The 16,885-nt window shown below is 53.1% G+C and overlaps 1 protein-coding gene across 1 annotated transcript in view; it reads right to left on the bottom strand.

Annotated features, from left to right (window-relative positions):
- RAB6B (RAB6B, member RAS oncogene family) overlaps positions 1-16,372 on the bottom strand; it is a 68,320-nt gene extending 51,948 nt beyond the window's left edge. Inside the window, exon 1 of the mRNA XM_003895094.4 lies at positions 15,894-16,372. Within this exon, the coding sequence (XP_003895143.1) occupies positions 15,894-15,963 (70 nt within the window). The 5' untranslated portion in view covers positions 15,964-16,372. The remainder of the gene's footprint in view (positions 1-15,893) is intronic.
- Between the last annotated feature and the right edge of the window lie 513 nt (positions 16,373-16,885).

Genomic DNA, 16,885 nt, shown 5'->3' with positions numbered 1-16,885 from the left:
GTTTTAATCCTGGCTCTGCTACTCATTTCTTGTGTGATCTTGGGTTAGTTCCTATTCTCTCTGAGGCTCAGCTTTCTTCATACATCCAATAAGGACAAAAATGCCTATCTCACAGAATTGTTATGAATTCTATGAAAGCAGTAACAAGTTAAAATTCAGGGTATCTGGGTGAAAGGCATATGCAAAGTCTTTGTCCAATCCTAAAAGTCAGTCAAAATAAAAAGTTAAAGAAAAAATGGTAATTACTTTAATTACGTGCACACATCCATGTTTCTTAGATTCCTGGCACATTCAGAAAATGGCTTATTCTGACTAATTAAACATTCTGGTCAGCATGAAATTTTCCTAAGGAACTGGAATATAACTGTACTTGGCATCAACTCAGGATTCACGAAGGACCAGGACTTAGCTGGGCACTGCAGAACGGCTACGTGCGCCTCCAATCACAGGCCAGGAGATAGAGAAAGCCTGACTCAATCAATTCAGTGGCCGGGGTCCATGTGTAACCACCATGTGTTCACATGCACAGAGAAGAATGCAAGTACGCATATATACACATGTGTACTTGCTCAACTCAGCAGGCACCAAAGGCCCTGGTGTGGGTAAGAACTCTAGTTCCCCCGGTGTCTTAGCTATGAGGACTGACAGTCAAGGGCAATACCTTCAGGGTTACTTGAAAACCACCTGAGATCTGACCAAACAGCTTGTATAGACTGTATACCTCTGTGGTTAGCCCACTCATGTTCTGAATCCTCTCTGCCTTGCTGAGCCTTCTCACATACCCTTGGCAATTTCAAAAAGGAGCAGGATCTCTCCACCTGAACCTAAGAGCTTAGCACCAGCACCAGCTAGCTTTGAGCGCTAGCCACACTCCCTCCTCTTAGAGCTCAGAGAACAGGAGTCTACATCCTTAGCATACACAGTTACCCTCTGCCATAGCTTCCCTGGAGAGCTAGACTGGAGCAGGCAGAATACAGTCTATTTCAATTGGTTTGAGGCTCAACCCAACTCTGGCCAGACCCTACACAGGCCAATCCTGCCTGTGCATTTGAGCAGTTGCATGGGTGCTGTGAAGAATTAATTCATAGTGAGTATGTGTATGTTGTAGAGAAGGAGGAAGTTAAATTCCCACCACCATCTGATCTTTGACAAGGCTGGTATTAATGTAATTTGGTAGCTTATTTAACAGACAGGAAGTCTTGGCCCATTCAACCAGCACGGAGTTTGGCAAAGTAATGTACATGCTTTGATACTCAAGGCTTAACTGCTGGTAGTGATGATTGTAAAAGACTCAGTAATAGGAAAAGAAGGCTGAGGCAGGGAGAATGAGTAGACAGAGTACTGAGAGCAAAGCTTGTGTTTCCCAGGTTGTCAGCTGAGATCCAGTCAGAGGCCTGTGACAAGGCCAATGGGCCCATAACCCCCACCAATGATGACACAGCTGTGGCCTGGCCATGAGACCAAGCTTGCTCAGGCAAGTGGAAGGAGGACTCCAGACTGCAGGCTGATGTAGGCAAGGCATCATCCCAGATGCCCACCCCCTTCTCAGAGGAACTCTTGGCCTTGGCAGCCGTAGTGCTGACCTGCTAACCCAGGAGGTCCTGTGGTCTCCATGAACATAGGGAGCTGTCCCTGCACTTCTGCAGCCGCAGCTTCTCTTCCTGTACTTCCAGACACCCTCACACAGCCTGCTCACTGCTGCTCAACCTTTCTGCTTTGCCAAGAAGGAGGAGGGCACAGGCCCAGCCTCTGCCCCTGCCCCTGCAGAGCCAGGTGGTGAGGGCAGCACAAGGCGCAGAGTGAATTTCTAGACCTCCTCATTCAGTCAACAGAAAGAACCCTCCTCCTGTCCCTAGAAGGACTCAATGTCACCTGCTCAGGATTGATTCGAGAGTAGGGATGGCCTTTCCAGTGAAGTTTAGAGATGAAGACCACTGACTCTGCGGTGGAAAATGCACGTTAGATCCCAAGGACCCTGGGCCTGGGAGTAGGCACAGGACCACCCAGCAGGCCAGGGGGCCCACTGTGTCTCTAGCCCTTATGGACAGAGACTGCTGGTCAGGCATCAGGGTCACCAGAGGGCCAGGCTGGGGGATGGATCAAGGGGAGCTATGTCAATGTCCACATATGCCCCCCTGGACTTGGATACTTGGGCACCAGGGCAAGGAGATGGTGGCCAGGCTCACCTGTCCCCATGCTGCAAGCTCTCGGTCCCTAAGGTTAGCCCTTCTCAAAAGCAGCACCACAGACGAGCCACAGAGGAGACTGTAGCTGATCTTGTCAGAGGAGATGCGAAGAGCGGCCACAGAAGAGGGGCCGCTTGCCCAGGATCTATAGCACCAGGGTCAGGGCCAGACGCTATCTCTTTTGGTGCGCAGATCTCAGAGACTGCTCTTCTTACACCTGCTTTTGCCACTAATCTGAGCCCAGAAGGCTTACCAATGTGTACCCATGTCATGAGGCCCAAATGGAAACACACAACATGGGAAGTGCCAAGGAGCAGCAGAGAGTGAACCACACTAAAGTCTGGAAGCCCAGCTTCTAGAAGGATCACAGATGATCAGAGTAGCCCCAGAAAACCAGGTCATGACAAGAAGGGCCTACAGAATGTCTGGTCTAGCCCTGCATGCCACAGAGGAAAAATATGAGGCCTAGAAAGAAGAAAGGTTTACTCAGAACACAAAGACAGAACAGGAAGAAAGAACAATAGCAGATCAAGAACCAGGGCCTGACCCCAGTGAGTGCTTCATGGGTTGGACCAGGCTGGCTACTTAACCTGGGACAGGTCTCAGCTCCTCCTGGACACTCCAATTCCTTATGTGTAAAATGAGACCATCTCAGGTGTCACCTTCCTCTAAAATCTTCATCCCATCTGTATTAGTTATCTGTATTCGCAAATACCAGCAATTCAGTGGCTTAAAACAATATATTAATACATTTATTATGTCACAGTTTCCATGGGTCAGGAGTCTGAACATGACTTAACTGGGTCCTCTGCTCAGCATGTAACAAGGATGGAATCGAGGTGTCAGCTGGGCTATATTTCTTTCTGGATCAGGGAGTCATTTTCCAAGCTTGTGTGCTTGTTGACAGAATTTGGTTCCTTGTGGTTGTAGGACTTTCCCCCAGGGGCTGCTCTTATTTCCTGAAGGCCACCCACATCCCCTGCCACATGACCCCCTCACAGGCCCTCTCCCAGCACAGCTGCTTACTTCTTCAAGGCCAGCAAGAGGAGTCTCATAAAGAAACATAATCATGGGAGGGACTATCCCATCACCTTTGAACCTCTGCCACATAAACTGATGAAAGGAACGCCACCCATCACCTTTGCCACACTATATTTGCTACAAGGAAGTCACAAATTCCATCAGCACTCAGGAGAGGAGCCTGCGCAAGGGTGTGACTCACCTGGGGTCACCTTAGGTTGTGTCTACCACACCATCTCACAGTCAGGTTCCTAAGAGATGCAGCCTTTACTCTTTACTACACCTCTGCCTTTTCTCCTACTGTGGCAAACTCGGCTAATCACCTGGAAGAAAACCTCACCGGTCTCTGCCTTAAGACTAAAGCGCTCCTAGCTGGCCGGGGCAGAGGCTGAGTCCTGCCTGTGTACTTCACTGGGCATTTGCATGCTGCTCCATCCAGTTCTCCCACATTGCACCCAGCCCTCCCCAAGGCAGAGGTGGAAGGACCAGCAGACACAGCTGCCCAGACCACACCTCCAGCTAACAGTGGACTTCTTGCTACATGACAGAGGCAGGAGACGAGCTGAGTTCTTCTGGCCCAACATCTGGGATGCTATCCTCTTCTGATAAAGACGGGTGAGAGCCAGGGTCAGGCAGCTAGGCTAGGTACCTCTTCAGGTCTCCAGTTCACTTCTAATCTGGGCAGCAGGCCGCAGTGTTTGGGTTGAATGTAGGGGACGGAGAGGGCATTTAATGAATCAGAATCAGGGGAGAATTTCCAGATCCTGGTGCTACAAGTAGGATTTGTTAATATCCCTAAGATAATTTGGGAGTGGTTTCTCCCCCTAAGGAAACCCTTGGAGGTTTTCTCTGTTCTGAGAAGTGCAGAACCAGACGAAGATTACCCAGTGCCAAGCCCTGACTCTACTCGCAGCAGCCCAGAGACAGTCTGGGAACTTCAGGGTCTGTTCCCAGACCCTGGGCAGGGTGGGGCAGAGCCAGACAGCCTTGGGGAGGAAGAACAAAGCTCAGTCTGCTCCTCAAAGCCAGTGCTGGCAGCACAGAGGCAGTGTGCTGGAAAAAAACCTTCCCTCAACCTCCAAGGTAAGGTAAGAGCCTTTCTCTCTTTTCATTCCCCCTGCTTTGCTGGGCTGGAGCTCCTCATCTTGTCTTCCACGCAAACACAGAACTGGTCACATCGTCCTGTGCCCCCATACTCCATGCCCCCAGTGGCTCCACGGGAACCTCCAGCCTTTAATTACCTTTAATTAAATTTGGTCAGAACCCTGGGATGGACAGCACCCCGCCTGGAGCTTGACCTACCCTGGCTCCCAAGGACCCTGTGCATAGCCAACAAGCCCCCGTCTAGGTCTGGTAGGAAGCAGTGTCTGTGAGCCTCTCCCTTTGGTCTCAGCACTTCTGTAGATCTCTCTTCTCCAGTGCCCCTTGCTTCCCCTGTTTGCCCTCTTAGCCCTCCCCCTTTACTGGACAGGGGAAAGAAACAAGAAACGCATTCTAAGTGCCTCACTTACTGTTTAGTCTATGCAGTGTTTATTCCTCCCACTCACAAACAAGGTCAGAAGAGAACATTTTCTCTTCCTTTCTCAGAATTAGCACAGCCACTCCCAGAGAGAAAGGTTTTCCTTATCTCTAGGGACTTGTTTCTGGCGCACAGGCCAAAGTTGCTGCTCTCCAATCCTGAGCCAGAATGGTTCTCCTCCTGCCTGCTCCACAGTTGGGGGAAATGGAGGGACCAGAGGAGGGTGGAACAGGTCAAAGCTGGGCTGAGTTGTTTGTGGCCCAGCTTTCCAAACCAGTCTTTCTCTGGGCCAGCTGCTTCAGGCAGAAGAGCCACCTCTGCTGAGCACCAAGATGAGGGGGCAGTTCTCTTTACCCACCCTGAACTCACAGACAACCTGGCACTGCTCAAAGAGGCCAAGGGTGGTAACTGAAAAATGCTATAACCACTGATGCTGCAAAATTAGGATTACTCCATGCACCAGCTGCACTGGCAAAGGAATACCCAGGTGGTGCTCAGTAACCTCCAATGGGCAATGCCTGTGTAGAAGCACAGGAAGGGTAGGGAGCAAAAGTCATCAGGCCTTTGGAAGGTGGGGTTTCAAGCCTTAGGGTAGATCACGAGCTGACCCGTGAGCAAGGGTCTGCACCAATTGGCCTGAACAGGCTGCCCTCTCTGGGTTAGGGGAGGGTTCAAAACGGCAGTCCCTGCCTCCACTCTGGCCCCCCGGCTTTCAGCCGTAGCTTTTTGTGCAGCCAGCTTAAGATAGGTCTCTGTTCTCCAAGGCATGGAAAGGGGCACTCCCCTCTACAATGCTGCTCTCTCTCAAGTCCTAGGGGACTCTGGAGCTTGCTGGGGTGATGAAATCCAGCAGACAGGCATAGGGGAAAATATCCAAGAAAGCAAAGAAAGTGATCAAGTGTCCACGAGAAGAGAAGTCCAGTGAGACAGGGAGGGACAGGAGGCTGCATAACAGGGCCAGGGGGGCTCATATAACTAATGACCGGAGGATGGGGGGGCTCACATACACAGTGCCCAAAGGACGGGGGGCTCATATATCCCAATAACCAGAGGACGGGGGGCTCACATATCCCAATAACCAGAGGACGGGGGACTCACATATCCCAATAACCAGAGGACGGGGGATTCGCACACCAATGACCAGAGAACGGGGGATTCACACACCAATGACCAGAGGACAAGGGGCTCACACACCCAATTACCAGAGGACGGGGGCTCATACACCCAATTACCAGAGGATGGGGGACTCACACACCCAACAGCCAGAGGATAGGGGGGCTCACACACCCAGTGGCCAGTTTCTAGTCATATGCCACATCCAACCTGAGCAGGTAGCAGAGGGGGAGGAGTCCAGAAGGGCTGCCAACAGTCCCGCAGAACACCCATGGAAGGCCACAGCTGTCTGCGAACCCAGGGCACTGTGGAGATAGGATGGACAGGGGAGCTTAAATGGGCTAGCTTTGGTCCATCTGGGTACAGTGTGGCCTTGCAGAGAGAGACAACAGTCCCTCCCTTACAATCCTTCATTGTTCCTGAGGCCTCACTCTAAGAGAAAGAATCAAGAAAATATACATCTGCAGTAGAGCTGAGCTTCAGAACTGGAAGGAAGCTTAGGTTTACAAGCCCTCTCTATAAATTCCATCCTCGGAATGTTTCTGTTCTGACCTAGTTCAGCCACCTGGATCTGCTGCCTCCAATCAGACCACATTCTGCCTTCACCTTCTAATCCATGGGCATGTCCCTCTGGGTCAAAACTCTCCAGTGGATCCCCACTGCCTGCAGGGAGGTCCTCCAGGGCCTGACCCTAATGACTCCTCTAGGCTCAACTCCTCCTCCCACCACCATTTCCCCACCTGCACCAGAATCCCACCACCCTGAACCACATCCGATTCCCCAGAAGCCCCAAGCCTTTCACTGCCTGGGCACGGCCAGGCCCTCTGCCCTCAATGCCTCCCCTTGTTTGCTGGTGAGTTCCTGCTCACTATGCAAAACCTCCTCCGGAAAGCCTTCCCTGACTCCTCCAAGCACATCACACCCACAGCCTTGCTTGTGTATGTAATATTAATCTGAATACTGGCTGAGATTTGTTGCCTGCTTATTGTGGGCCGAGTACTGCCGACCTCACACGCCTGAAGGCATATAACTCCAGTGCTGCAAAGCCTCTGCCCTTATAGTCCACCCTGGCTGAGCTCCTTAGGGGAAGTAACAGAGCTGTGAAGATGAAGTGCTCTTCCCCTGAGCAGCTTTTGTGGCCCCAGACGAGCAGGCATGGTGAGTCTGTCCCACTTTTCACCAGCCTGTCTCTGAGCAGGGATGGGGAGCTGGGGAAAACACTGGCCAGGGAGTCAAAGGGTCCTTCCATCTGTGTAAAAGCCTTCACCTGGCAGACCTTCGCTTTCTTTATAAAACGGGATGAGCAGCTCTTCCTGCCAGATCATGAGGATGTGGACCCCAGAGTTCACAATATAGAAATGATCAATAATTCTCAAAACTTTGCACCCTACTTCTGCAAGGAGGGAGGACATGGAGATTGCTGTTACTATTTCATTAACAACGAGCTGAGCGTTTATCATGTGAGCTTTAATCACATGCCATGTATAGATGCACTTGATCTTCCTGGAACCCCCAACTAGGTAATGATCACCCTCCTGCACAGGTGAGGAAAATGAGCACAGGTGGTGCCACTGCATACCAACACTATCCATTCAGCAGAAGGGTAGGCAAGCCCAGGATGCAGGAGGACCATTATGGTGATGGGGTAGGAGTGGCAGCTGCAGCCGGGTCTCCAAGCCCTCCTTGGTCTGCTGGGGACACCATATACCCCTCTTGGCTCTGCCCTTTCCCTGCCCTCCCAGCTTACCCCTACCACCAGGCTGTGGAAAGGGGTGCCCCTGGGCTAGGAGCACCTGGGATGTGTGACCTGCCTTGTTGTCCTCATCACGGTTCCTCTCTGTGTGGAAGAAACACCTCCTGGAAGCAGAAGTGCAGGACAGCCCCATCCCTGTTGCTTGGCAACCAGAGCCAAGCACATCATCAGGAGAGGGGAGCCAGCATGCCCCTCCGCCACATTGTGCCCCCAGGGTGGGTTGCACTAAGGTGTAGGTGGGCCAGGAATGCCTCCCAGGAGAGGAGGTGGTAGGTTGGAGAGGATCCTGCATGTGGGACCCAGGGCAGTTCTGGGGGCAACAGTCGGCAGAGCCCCTGATCCCACACCTCACTCCTGCAGCCCCTCTCAACAGCAGCATGCTTGTCTCCAGGCTGAGAGTGTTACTGGCTTGGCCTCATACTCAGAGCTGGCACTGAATTGCAGAACCAGAGTTAGAGCTCCACTGGCCCAAGGGGTCACCCAGCCCAGTAGCCTTGAGGGGATACACAGAAAACGCCAGAGATGGGCTGGGGCTTATCCAACATACGGCCAGCCAGTGGCAGACCGGGAATAGAATCAGGGTCTCCAGGGCCCTAGTATCTCCAAGCCAGGAGGGAGGATGTGGCCAGGAAAGGGTTACCCCAGAGTAGGTGGGAACCAGCCATTTAGTTTAATTGGTTCTTCCCTGGTTAGTAATTAGTTCTCAGCTAGAACCATGGCAGTGGGCTGAGGGCTGACTTGGGGGGGGATTTAGCTGCCCCCATAGGCTCTATCAACTCCCTTCAAAGCACCCCAAATAGTTCATTCCATGGAAGAACAGGGTGCCTGCTGTGCAAGACCAGCTCCAGCAGCTCCCACACAGAGACCCTGCTTCCCTCCTCCCTGCTTAGGGCCCCGCAGGTTCCTCTTTAGCAAAGAGCTTGGCACAAACACTCCCCACAAGTCATGCACAGCAGACCTCGTGTTCAGAAGACCTCAGTGTTCTTCTGTCTCCTCCACTCCAGTCCTGGGCCAGAGCCTGCCTTTCAGGCAAGAGGTCCGACAGTCCACTGTGTTTCCCACAGTGACCTAGGTCTGAATTCTAATTCTGCCACACTCACAGTCCTTCGGCAGGGCCAGCTCTCTCTGAGCCTCTGCCTCCTGACCCACAAAATAGGGATGATCTCATATCCATCACAGGGTGGCTGGGAAGATAAAAAGTGCCCTGTGTGGAGCCTCCGGCAGAGAGGATGTTCAATAAATGCCACGTGAGTGAACTCACGTGAGGAAGGACACGGGCTGCCATTCTTTTTATGCGTTTCCTGGAAGTAACCTTTGCTTTGAAAGGTCTATTCTGCCCTCAGGGGTGAGGTATCATCTGCCTCCTCAGGACTTGCGCCTGTCCCTTAGGTATGTCAGCCCCTTGGGACAGGTGATGGCTGGCCCAGAGCATGTGATCTGGTCACCTGGGCTCCCTCTGGCCTTGTTACCAAGAGATCAGAATAAGTTTTTCTACTAAAAATAAATCACTTCATTAAAATGCTAAGTTATGTATATCAGTCAATATTTTTAAAAAAGATCTTACTTTGGGCAAAAGTTATGAAAATAATGAAAACAATTTTGAAATCTCAAGCCCCAAGGTATGGTAAAGAACATCCTAGGAGTCCTTAGGAGTTGTGAGTCTTCACATTTTCCTTCCCTTGTTCTAGGAAACAAAGACTGGCCTGCCATTCCAAGTTCCCAGGGGCTTCCAGTCCCCAGGCCCTGCTTGGAGCCCCATTTCCTGGCAGCCTCTCTTTCCGCCCTAACAAAAGCTGTCCATCTCAGGGCGTGTCTGGTACTTCTCCCTGGCAACCTCAACCAGAGCTCCCCTGGCTTCTCTTCCCTGTGGTGAGAAATGGAAAAGGATGGCAGACGCAGAGAAAATGCCCGGCAGCTTTCCCGGTAGTCCACCCCGAATGTTTACGAATTCTGCTGTTCTGCCTAGCCTTCTCTTACCTTCCCCAGTGGTTCTGTCCAATAATTTCCCAAAATTATCCACACTGAAACCAGACAGCCCTACACATTCAATGGCTAATGCATTTGGCAACAATGGACGACATGGGTGGGGAGGACAGGGGAAATCTACAGCCTGGATGGGATACAAATGTTACTACCCTTGGGCCTGTCCCCAGTGAGTTTGCAATGTAGGGGCAACACCTATAAAGATAAATATTTATAGACTGATTTTTGGGATAGAATCAGGAACAAAAGGGCAATAAGGTTGTTTTGTTTTATTTTTATATATATATATATATATATTTATTTATTTATTTATTTATTTTGAGACGGAGTTTCGCTCTGTTGCCCAGGGTGGATTGCAGTGGTGCCATCTAGGCTCACTGAAACCTCTGCCTCCCAGGTTCAAGCGATTCTCCTGCTTCAGCTTCTCAAGCAGCTGGGATTATAGGCATGCACCACCATGCCTGGCTAATGTTTGTATTTCTTAGTAGAGACAGGATTTCACCATGTTGGCCAGGCTGGTCTGGAACTCCTGACCTCAAGTGATCTGCCCACCTTGCCACCTCGGTCTCCCAAAGTGCTGGGATTACAGGCGTGAACCACCGCGCCCAGCCTTATTTTGTTATAATTTAATGTGATTCATTATAATCTGGGGGCTGCAAATGATGATGATAATCAGATCATGCAAAAGACAGTAATTATTATTACATCTATGCAGCCAGAACACATTCTAAGTTTCTCTCTTTGCTGATAAGTTCTCTTGCTATGTATCATCAAATTAAAGGCGCCCCCTTCCTCTTCTACCAAGTCCAGGTTAATTCTCATCCTGGTGTCTGTCTGACTCTCTACTCACACACATCTCTTTAAACAAATAAAAAAGCAAAGGTTCTGGGTCTATACCCAACATCCACAACGGTGCCCCTTCTTACGCCAGCCACTGAGGAAAGGAGAAAAATTGGGAAGAGAGAAATCAAAAGAAGGAAGCTAAGGCTCAGGGCAACAGGGTGATTTCTTCCAGATCTCAAAGTGAGCTCTGGCAAGCTGAGGTCTAGTGTGTCCCTTTCCACCTCTGGTGGTCTGGTTGTTCTCATGCACTTTTTCAGACACTAGGAATGAGGAAGTGCCCCCAAGAACTTCAGGTTTTTGAGATGAACTGTGAGTTGGGCATGACCAAAGTTAAATGATCCAGCTGGGCACTGTGGCTCACACCTGTAAACCCAGCACTCTGGAAGGCTGTGGGCAGATCACTTGATGTCAGAAGTTCGAGACCAGCCTGGCCAACATGGTGAAACCCCATCTCTACTAAAAATACAAAAATTAGCCGGGCATATTGGTGTGGGTCTGTAGTCCCAGCTACTTGGGAGGCTGAGGCACAAGAATCGCTTGAACCCAGGAGGTAGAGGTTGCAGCAAGCCGAGATTGCACCACTGCACTCCAGTCTGGGCCACAGAGCAAGACTCCATCTCAAAAAAAAAAAAAAAAAAAAAAAGGTTAAATGATTCAATCCTTCAGAAAAGATTCTTAGATATTGCTGGTCAAAAAATCTGGCTTGAAAAGCAGCTGGTGTCAGGAATGTGAAATAGGAATCCTATTTCAAAGCCACCTCAACTTCCTTGACTTTCAATCTACTGATGGGCCATCAGCAAATCTCACACAGCGAGGATAATCTCATCATTTTCAAATCAAGAGATTTAATAAGCACAAACCACCTGCAGGTGGGGAGGGGTGAAATGATGACTAAGACATAGTCCTCAGAAGACGCTTAAAATTCAATTACGGTTTTTGTACCTGAAAAAGTTAACATTTTAAAATCCTTAGCTAACAGAGACAACAGAAGACAGGTCATGGCGAAGCATATGATTGTATTTAAGAAATGTTCAGAGAAAACCAAAGCTATGCCACGATGTGTGGCCAGGCGAGCTGGTAGCCCAGGGGAGCAGGAGTGGAAGTGAGCACCTAAGAGCGGGTAAGTCTGGAAATTGCTGGGAGGAAGAAACTTGCTAGGAGGGGCTGCTGGCACATCTACCAGGCCGATGAAGGGCTCCCTGCAGGAGGGCAGGTGTTCCATGGTGTGGCCAGTGGGAGGGCAGGGGTCAGAATGGGTCAGGCTGTGGGCAGAGGAGTGAGCCTTCCAGGCAGTGGGGGCCACTGAATGATCATCAACCCTTAACCACAGAGGAATGGGCTGAAAGTGCAGGGACAGCCCCTACTCGGTACCAGCAAGCCAGATACCTGAGAGTCACCCTTGTCCTCCTGAACCTCCACCTCATGTACTTTCTACAAAGCAGAACAGAACAGGCAAGGCCCTCGGGGTAGGGTGGGCTCGTTCCAAGACCTACTTTCTACACACAGCCCAAAGACGAAGTAGTAGCAGCCTACTGCCTATAGAAGCATCCCTTGCTAGCCTACGGAAGCTGCCTCTGACACCAGCCCCCAGAGGCGGGTCAGGTGCCCCTGCTCTAGGCCCCAGTAGCAGCTGTTCTTCTCTCATCATGACTCTCATAGACCTTTACTATAATTATATCCACAAATGTCTGTGTTCCCAGCGGACTAGAAGTTCCAGGAGGGCAGGAATACGCTCAAAGAATAAATAAATAAACAGGTAACAGAGGGAGGACAGAAGAGAGAAGGAGCAGGAGGGAAGGATACATGAACAAATGACTAAACAACAGAACAACAAAAAGGCAGCTGCCTGCAGGGTCGCTTCATTGCACAGCTCCAAGGAATGCTATTCACATTATGCTCAACATGGACAGCACCTCCAGCAGCACAATGCCAGGGGCAGGGCAGGCAGGTGGCTGGTCAGAGCGAGAAACTGGCCTGCTGGCCTCAGCTAGGAAAGCAGAGAGAGCTTTTACATCTCCATCCAATCCTCCTGCTTTCGCTGGAAGAGTCTTGGGGAAGGGGAGGTCAGAAGACAGTGCATAACAGACACATCCCTGACCCTCCCTTCCCACCACACACACTGAGATGTACCGAGTGAGGCCTAAAAGCCGACAGAATGCCATTAGAGCTTAGGAGGAAGATGTGGGTCCCACAGGCCCACTCTCCTTCCTCAGACACCTGCTCCTTCTTGTCTTCTCGGACGCCATCAAATGCCCCAGTTGGGACTGATGTATGTCACCCCCCATGTCTCCTACCACTGCCATCAGCAAAAGGGCATATCCAGTGGCCCAGAGAACCATTTGGCACCAGTGGGACTGCACAGCCTCCCTGCCACAAGGAAATCTCTCACCCTGGACCCAGAGCACCCTCCCCACAATCCCAGCCTATATTCCACGGGCCAGGGGGACAGCTGCCAGGAGGGGGCTCTTTCACCGGCTTGAGGTATTTCCTCCAGAGCGGCTTCTCAAGGGCCTCCCATTTAAACCAGTTCCCTGATATCTTTAAAGACCTGATGTCCACCCGGGATTATCTGGCCCAGGGTGTGCTCCACCCCCTGGTCCATGCACGCCACTCTTCTTGGAAATCCACTGCCGTTGCCCACCAGCCTAGAGAAAAGCCACCATTATGCTAGGCACAGGAAATAAGATAAAGCCACATCCCTCTAGCTCCTTCCCCTGGCCCATCTCCAGGGGACTCGGCTCATATCGGCAAGCCCATGTTGCTCTGAAAGATTCTGCTGAGCTCAGCGGGCCCAAGTCCCCCATGTACAGAAGGTAAAGGAACTCTGAGGTCATATAAAAAGAGCCAGGGCCAGCATGAGGGCCAGCCCTCAGGAGGCTCTCTCCACTGCACAGGCTGCAGAGAATGCTGGCACAAATGACCAACAGATGCAAAATTGTGCAGGCAAGGTAGAAGAAGCGGCTGTGGAGGTGACTCCCCGTCCCATAAGGCTTAGAGACGCACATGTCCCCTACCTAACTCAAAAGCTCTGTAAAACCTAAAACAACCCACTAACGATGCAACAAAGTGGAAACAGGAAACAGGCTTTTCGGGGCCTTGGAACTCCCTGACAGAAGGCACCAGGTGAGATGCCAGTAGCCATCTCGCTGACAGCAGTGATTCTCTAATGACCATGTTCCAAGGGCCCACAATCCTGCTCCTGACCAACTACTCAGCATTCCTATCAGTCACAGGCCCCAGCTATAAGCCTGGCCGTACAGAAGCAACCCAACTCCCTCTTGGGGAGGCTCCCCAGTTGTTGGCTTCCCCAATTCAAGGTCATCTTACTTCACAATGACACGCTAGTGAAAAATATTGGACTGGAAACGAGAGGTGAGGCTCCAGCCCAGAAGTATTAGCAACTCACAATGGGACTCTGGGCAAGGCCTCCCTGTTCCCTGGGGCTCAGACTTTCCATTTGAACATGTGGGAGAGGTGGTGGGTTCATTTCTTAGACTTCAGCTATCATTTCTGTGCTTCTGGGAGCAAAGGGGGTCTGTGGAGCCCAGCAGGGGTCTCTGTTCATCAGGAATTCTGAGGGAGCCCAGATGTTCCCTCAAATTCACCAGAGACAGTTTATTCACCAAACTCCTAGTCCTTTCTAAAGCTTTTGCAGACTTAGAACAATCAATGTTTGTTGAGAACCTACCAGGGTCCAGGCACTTTGAGAGGCACTAAGGAAACATGAAGAAGTAAAAGAATTGTCTTCAACCATTTTTCAGAGACAGAAAGTGAGTCACAGAGAGGCCTCAAATTTTACTAAAGGCAACACAGCTAAGAATTCAACTCCCAGGCTGCCTGATCCCCACAGGTTATCTCCCAGGGCTCCAGGCCCGGTGAGACTAGCACTGGGATGTGAATACCACCAAAATCCCTTCCAGACACAGGGAATGGTTAGCTCCATGAAACTGGGATCTACTAAAACAGGCAATCAGAATCCAAGGCAAATGCTGGCTGGCTGGCTGAGAGGAACTTCTGAAACACCCAGCCTGGCCCCCAAACCCATCTCCATATTGGGCCTGGACACTACCTTCTAACGTCCTTCTCTGAATCATCCATCTCAGGCAATGAGCATCAGCAGACAGGGGCCAGTCACATGACCTCCATAACCCTCATGTACACACAGCACAGTAGCACTGTTCATGGCCCACCCAGTCCTTCCACAGTTGCCTTTCTTTTGGACCCCCTTGTCAGAGAGGGTCTGCAGAGCCAGAGCTGGGGTCCTGCCCGACAAGGACAGCCTTCTGGGGTCCTGCTCGGCAAGGACAGCCTTCTCCCAGAGCAGAGCTGACCAGAGCTCAGTTTGTCTCCCTGCAGCCCCATTCGAGAGGCCTCTGGAAGGATGCTCCGAAAGCCACTCCTTCCTACAGGTGGCAGAGGGGTCCCTGCTCTTCAATCTGGGCTTCCCGCCTCGGGACCAAGCTGGTTTTCAGAGATGTTTTCCTGGGGAGGGAGCCAGGCAGCAGAGAAGCAGTCTCCCCCTCCCCCAGCTCTGGCCGGCTGCCACGGTGACCTCCCCTCCCCCAAGAAGGGCGGTGAGCTGGGAGGTGGGGGTGGGAAGAATCCACCGATGCTCTCAGGAGGAGTGCTGGGAAGCAAGGCAGGGCGTGTCGCCTGGGCCTTTCTCTGCCCAGAGCCAGACTTCACAGCCTCTTGGTGTGAGCTGCCCCTGTATCATTCCCCAAATCGCCTCGAGTTGGGGTAGCCTTCACTGTCATTGCCAAGACCCCTGAACAGCAAGGAGGCTACCGAGCGCTGGCGAAGGGCACCGGGTCTAGAACCTTCTGTGCCCAGTCGGACGTGAGATAGGGGAGGTAGGCGCCCCGTTCCCTCATGGCCTGCACTCGCTCTTTGGAACAGAGACAGGTGCCGGTCTTTTCTCCCCGGTGGCTATTTGTCCCAGCGCCTGGACGTGCCCTTTCGCATGGTTACCGGCAGGGTCCGCAGGGAACCCCCCTCCAGTGCAGCGGAGTGGGGGTCGGCCAGACCCCAGTTTCGCTTCGTTCTCCAAGGGGGGCGCCCGTCGCTCTCCCCACCCCCGGCAGCACCCAGCCACCTGCGCGGTCGCCCGCAGCCGGTGCCGCAGTGTGAGCTAGCCAGCGAGCCCGGGTCCTTCACGCCCTGGTCCGCGCGGCGGAGCCAGCCGCCGCCCTCCGAGCTCCCTGCGGCGCCGCACCTGCACCCGCACCCCGGGCCCCCCACCCAGAGCCCATCCTCACCTCCACCCCGGGCGCCAGCACCTCCTCCGTCCTCACCCTTAGCCCCTCCCCAGTCCGACCCCGCCCGAGCCGGCCCCGACCTCCCCATCCCTGTCCCTCTCCTCTATCCTGACACGGAGGGGCCTTTCCGAGCCGCGGCCGGTGGTCCCAATGGGGTGGGCGCTTGGGCGGCGGGGGTCGACTCGGCGACAAGCCAAGAGATTAAGCCGGGTACTTACCGCTCTGCTCCCCTAGGAACACCAACTTGAATTTTCTCAGTGGATTCCCAAAATCTCCCCCTGCGGACATGGTGCTGGCAGCCGGGGCCGGGAGAGGAGGAGGAAAAAGCGAAGGAGCAGGGAGGGGAGAGGAGGAGGGCGAGGGGAGGCGGCCGGCGGTGCGGGAGCCGGAGGGGGAAGGGCTGGCTGCGCGCGTCCCTGACTCCCCAGCTGCGTCCCGGCCCCGGCCTGCGGCTGCGTGTCCGGCGGCGGCGGCGGCGGAGGAGGAGAGGGAGGAGGAGGCGGAGGAAGGCTGGGGCTGGGCTGCTGCGGGCGGCACTGGCTGCGGTGCGAGGGGCGCGCTCTTTACGCCCGAGGCGCGGCGTTGGGAGAGAGGCGCGGGCGGAGCGGGGCGCAGGGACGGCGCGCGGGGCGGAGGAGCGCTCTCTAGAGCCGCGCCAGTCGGCCCCCTCCCGCCTCCCTCCTCCGCCGGCGCCTGCGCTCTGCGCGCTCCCCAGCCTCTGATGTCATGCGGGGCCCGCGGCGCTGTGGGGCTGAGGGGCGTGCGCCCGCCCACCCGAGCCCGCACCCGGGCAGGAGAGAACCTCCTCGCTGCACCCCTGAGAGGCCCCCGGGTCGGACCGTCTCTCACTGCCCCGCTGCGTCTTTCTTTCTCACTCTACCCCTCTTTCGAATCCTGAAAATGACACGAAATTGTCAGGGGACATTTGTTTCTGGTCTTTTAAACCTAGATGCCAGTCCCTTCCTCCACCTCGCGAGACACCGATGCACAGCGCAGTCGTCCGACAGGGCGGAAAGGAACGAAGGTGGGGGAGAGCCAGGGTGTGGCGAGGCGCTTCAGGGCGGGCAGACCTAGGGAAACCTGGCGTACTTGGCGCAGATGGAGCTCGACTCTTGCCCTGTGTGGCTTCTAGCCCGCCCTCCCCTCTTGAGGCCTAGACCGTTTATTTGGGCGGCCTCTTGTGGGGTCTGTGGGTGCCCCTGCAGACCTG

The sequence above is a fragment of the Papio anubis genome, chromosome 2 (assembly GCF_008728515.1).
Source record: "Papio anubis isolate 15944 chromosome 2, Panubis1.0, whole genome shotgun sequence".
NCBI classification, from domain to species: Eukaryota; Metazoa; Chordata; class Mammalia; order Primates; family Cercopithecidae; genus Papio; species Papio anubis.
This window is presented reverse-complemented; position numbering and strand designations above follow the sequence as displayed.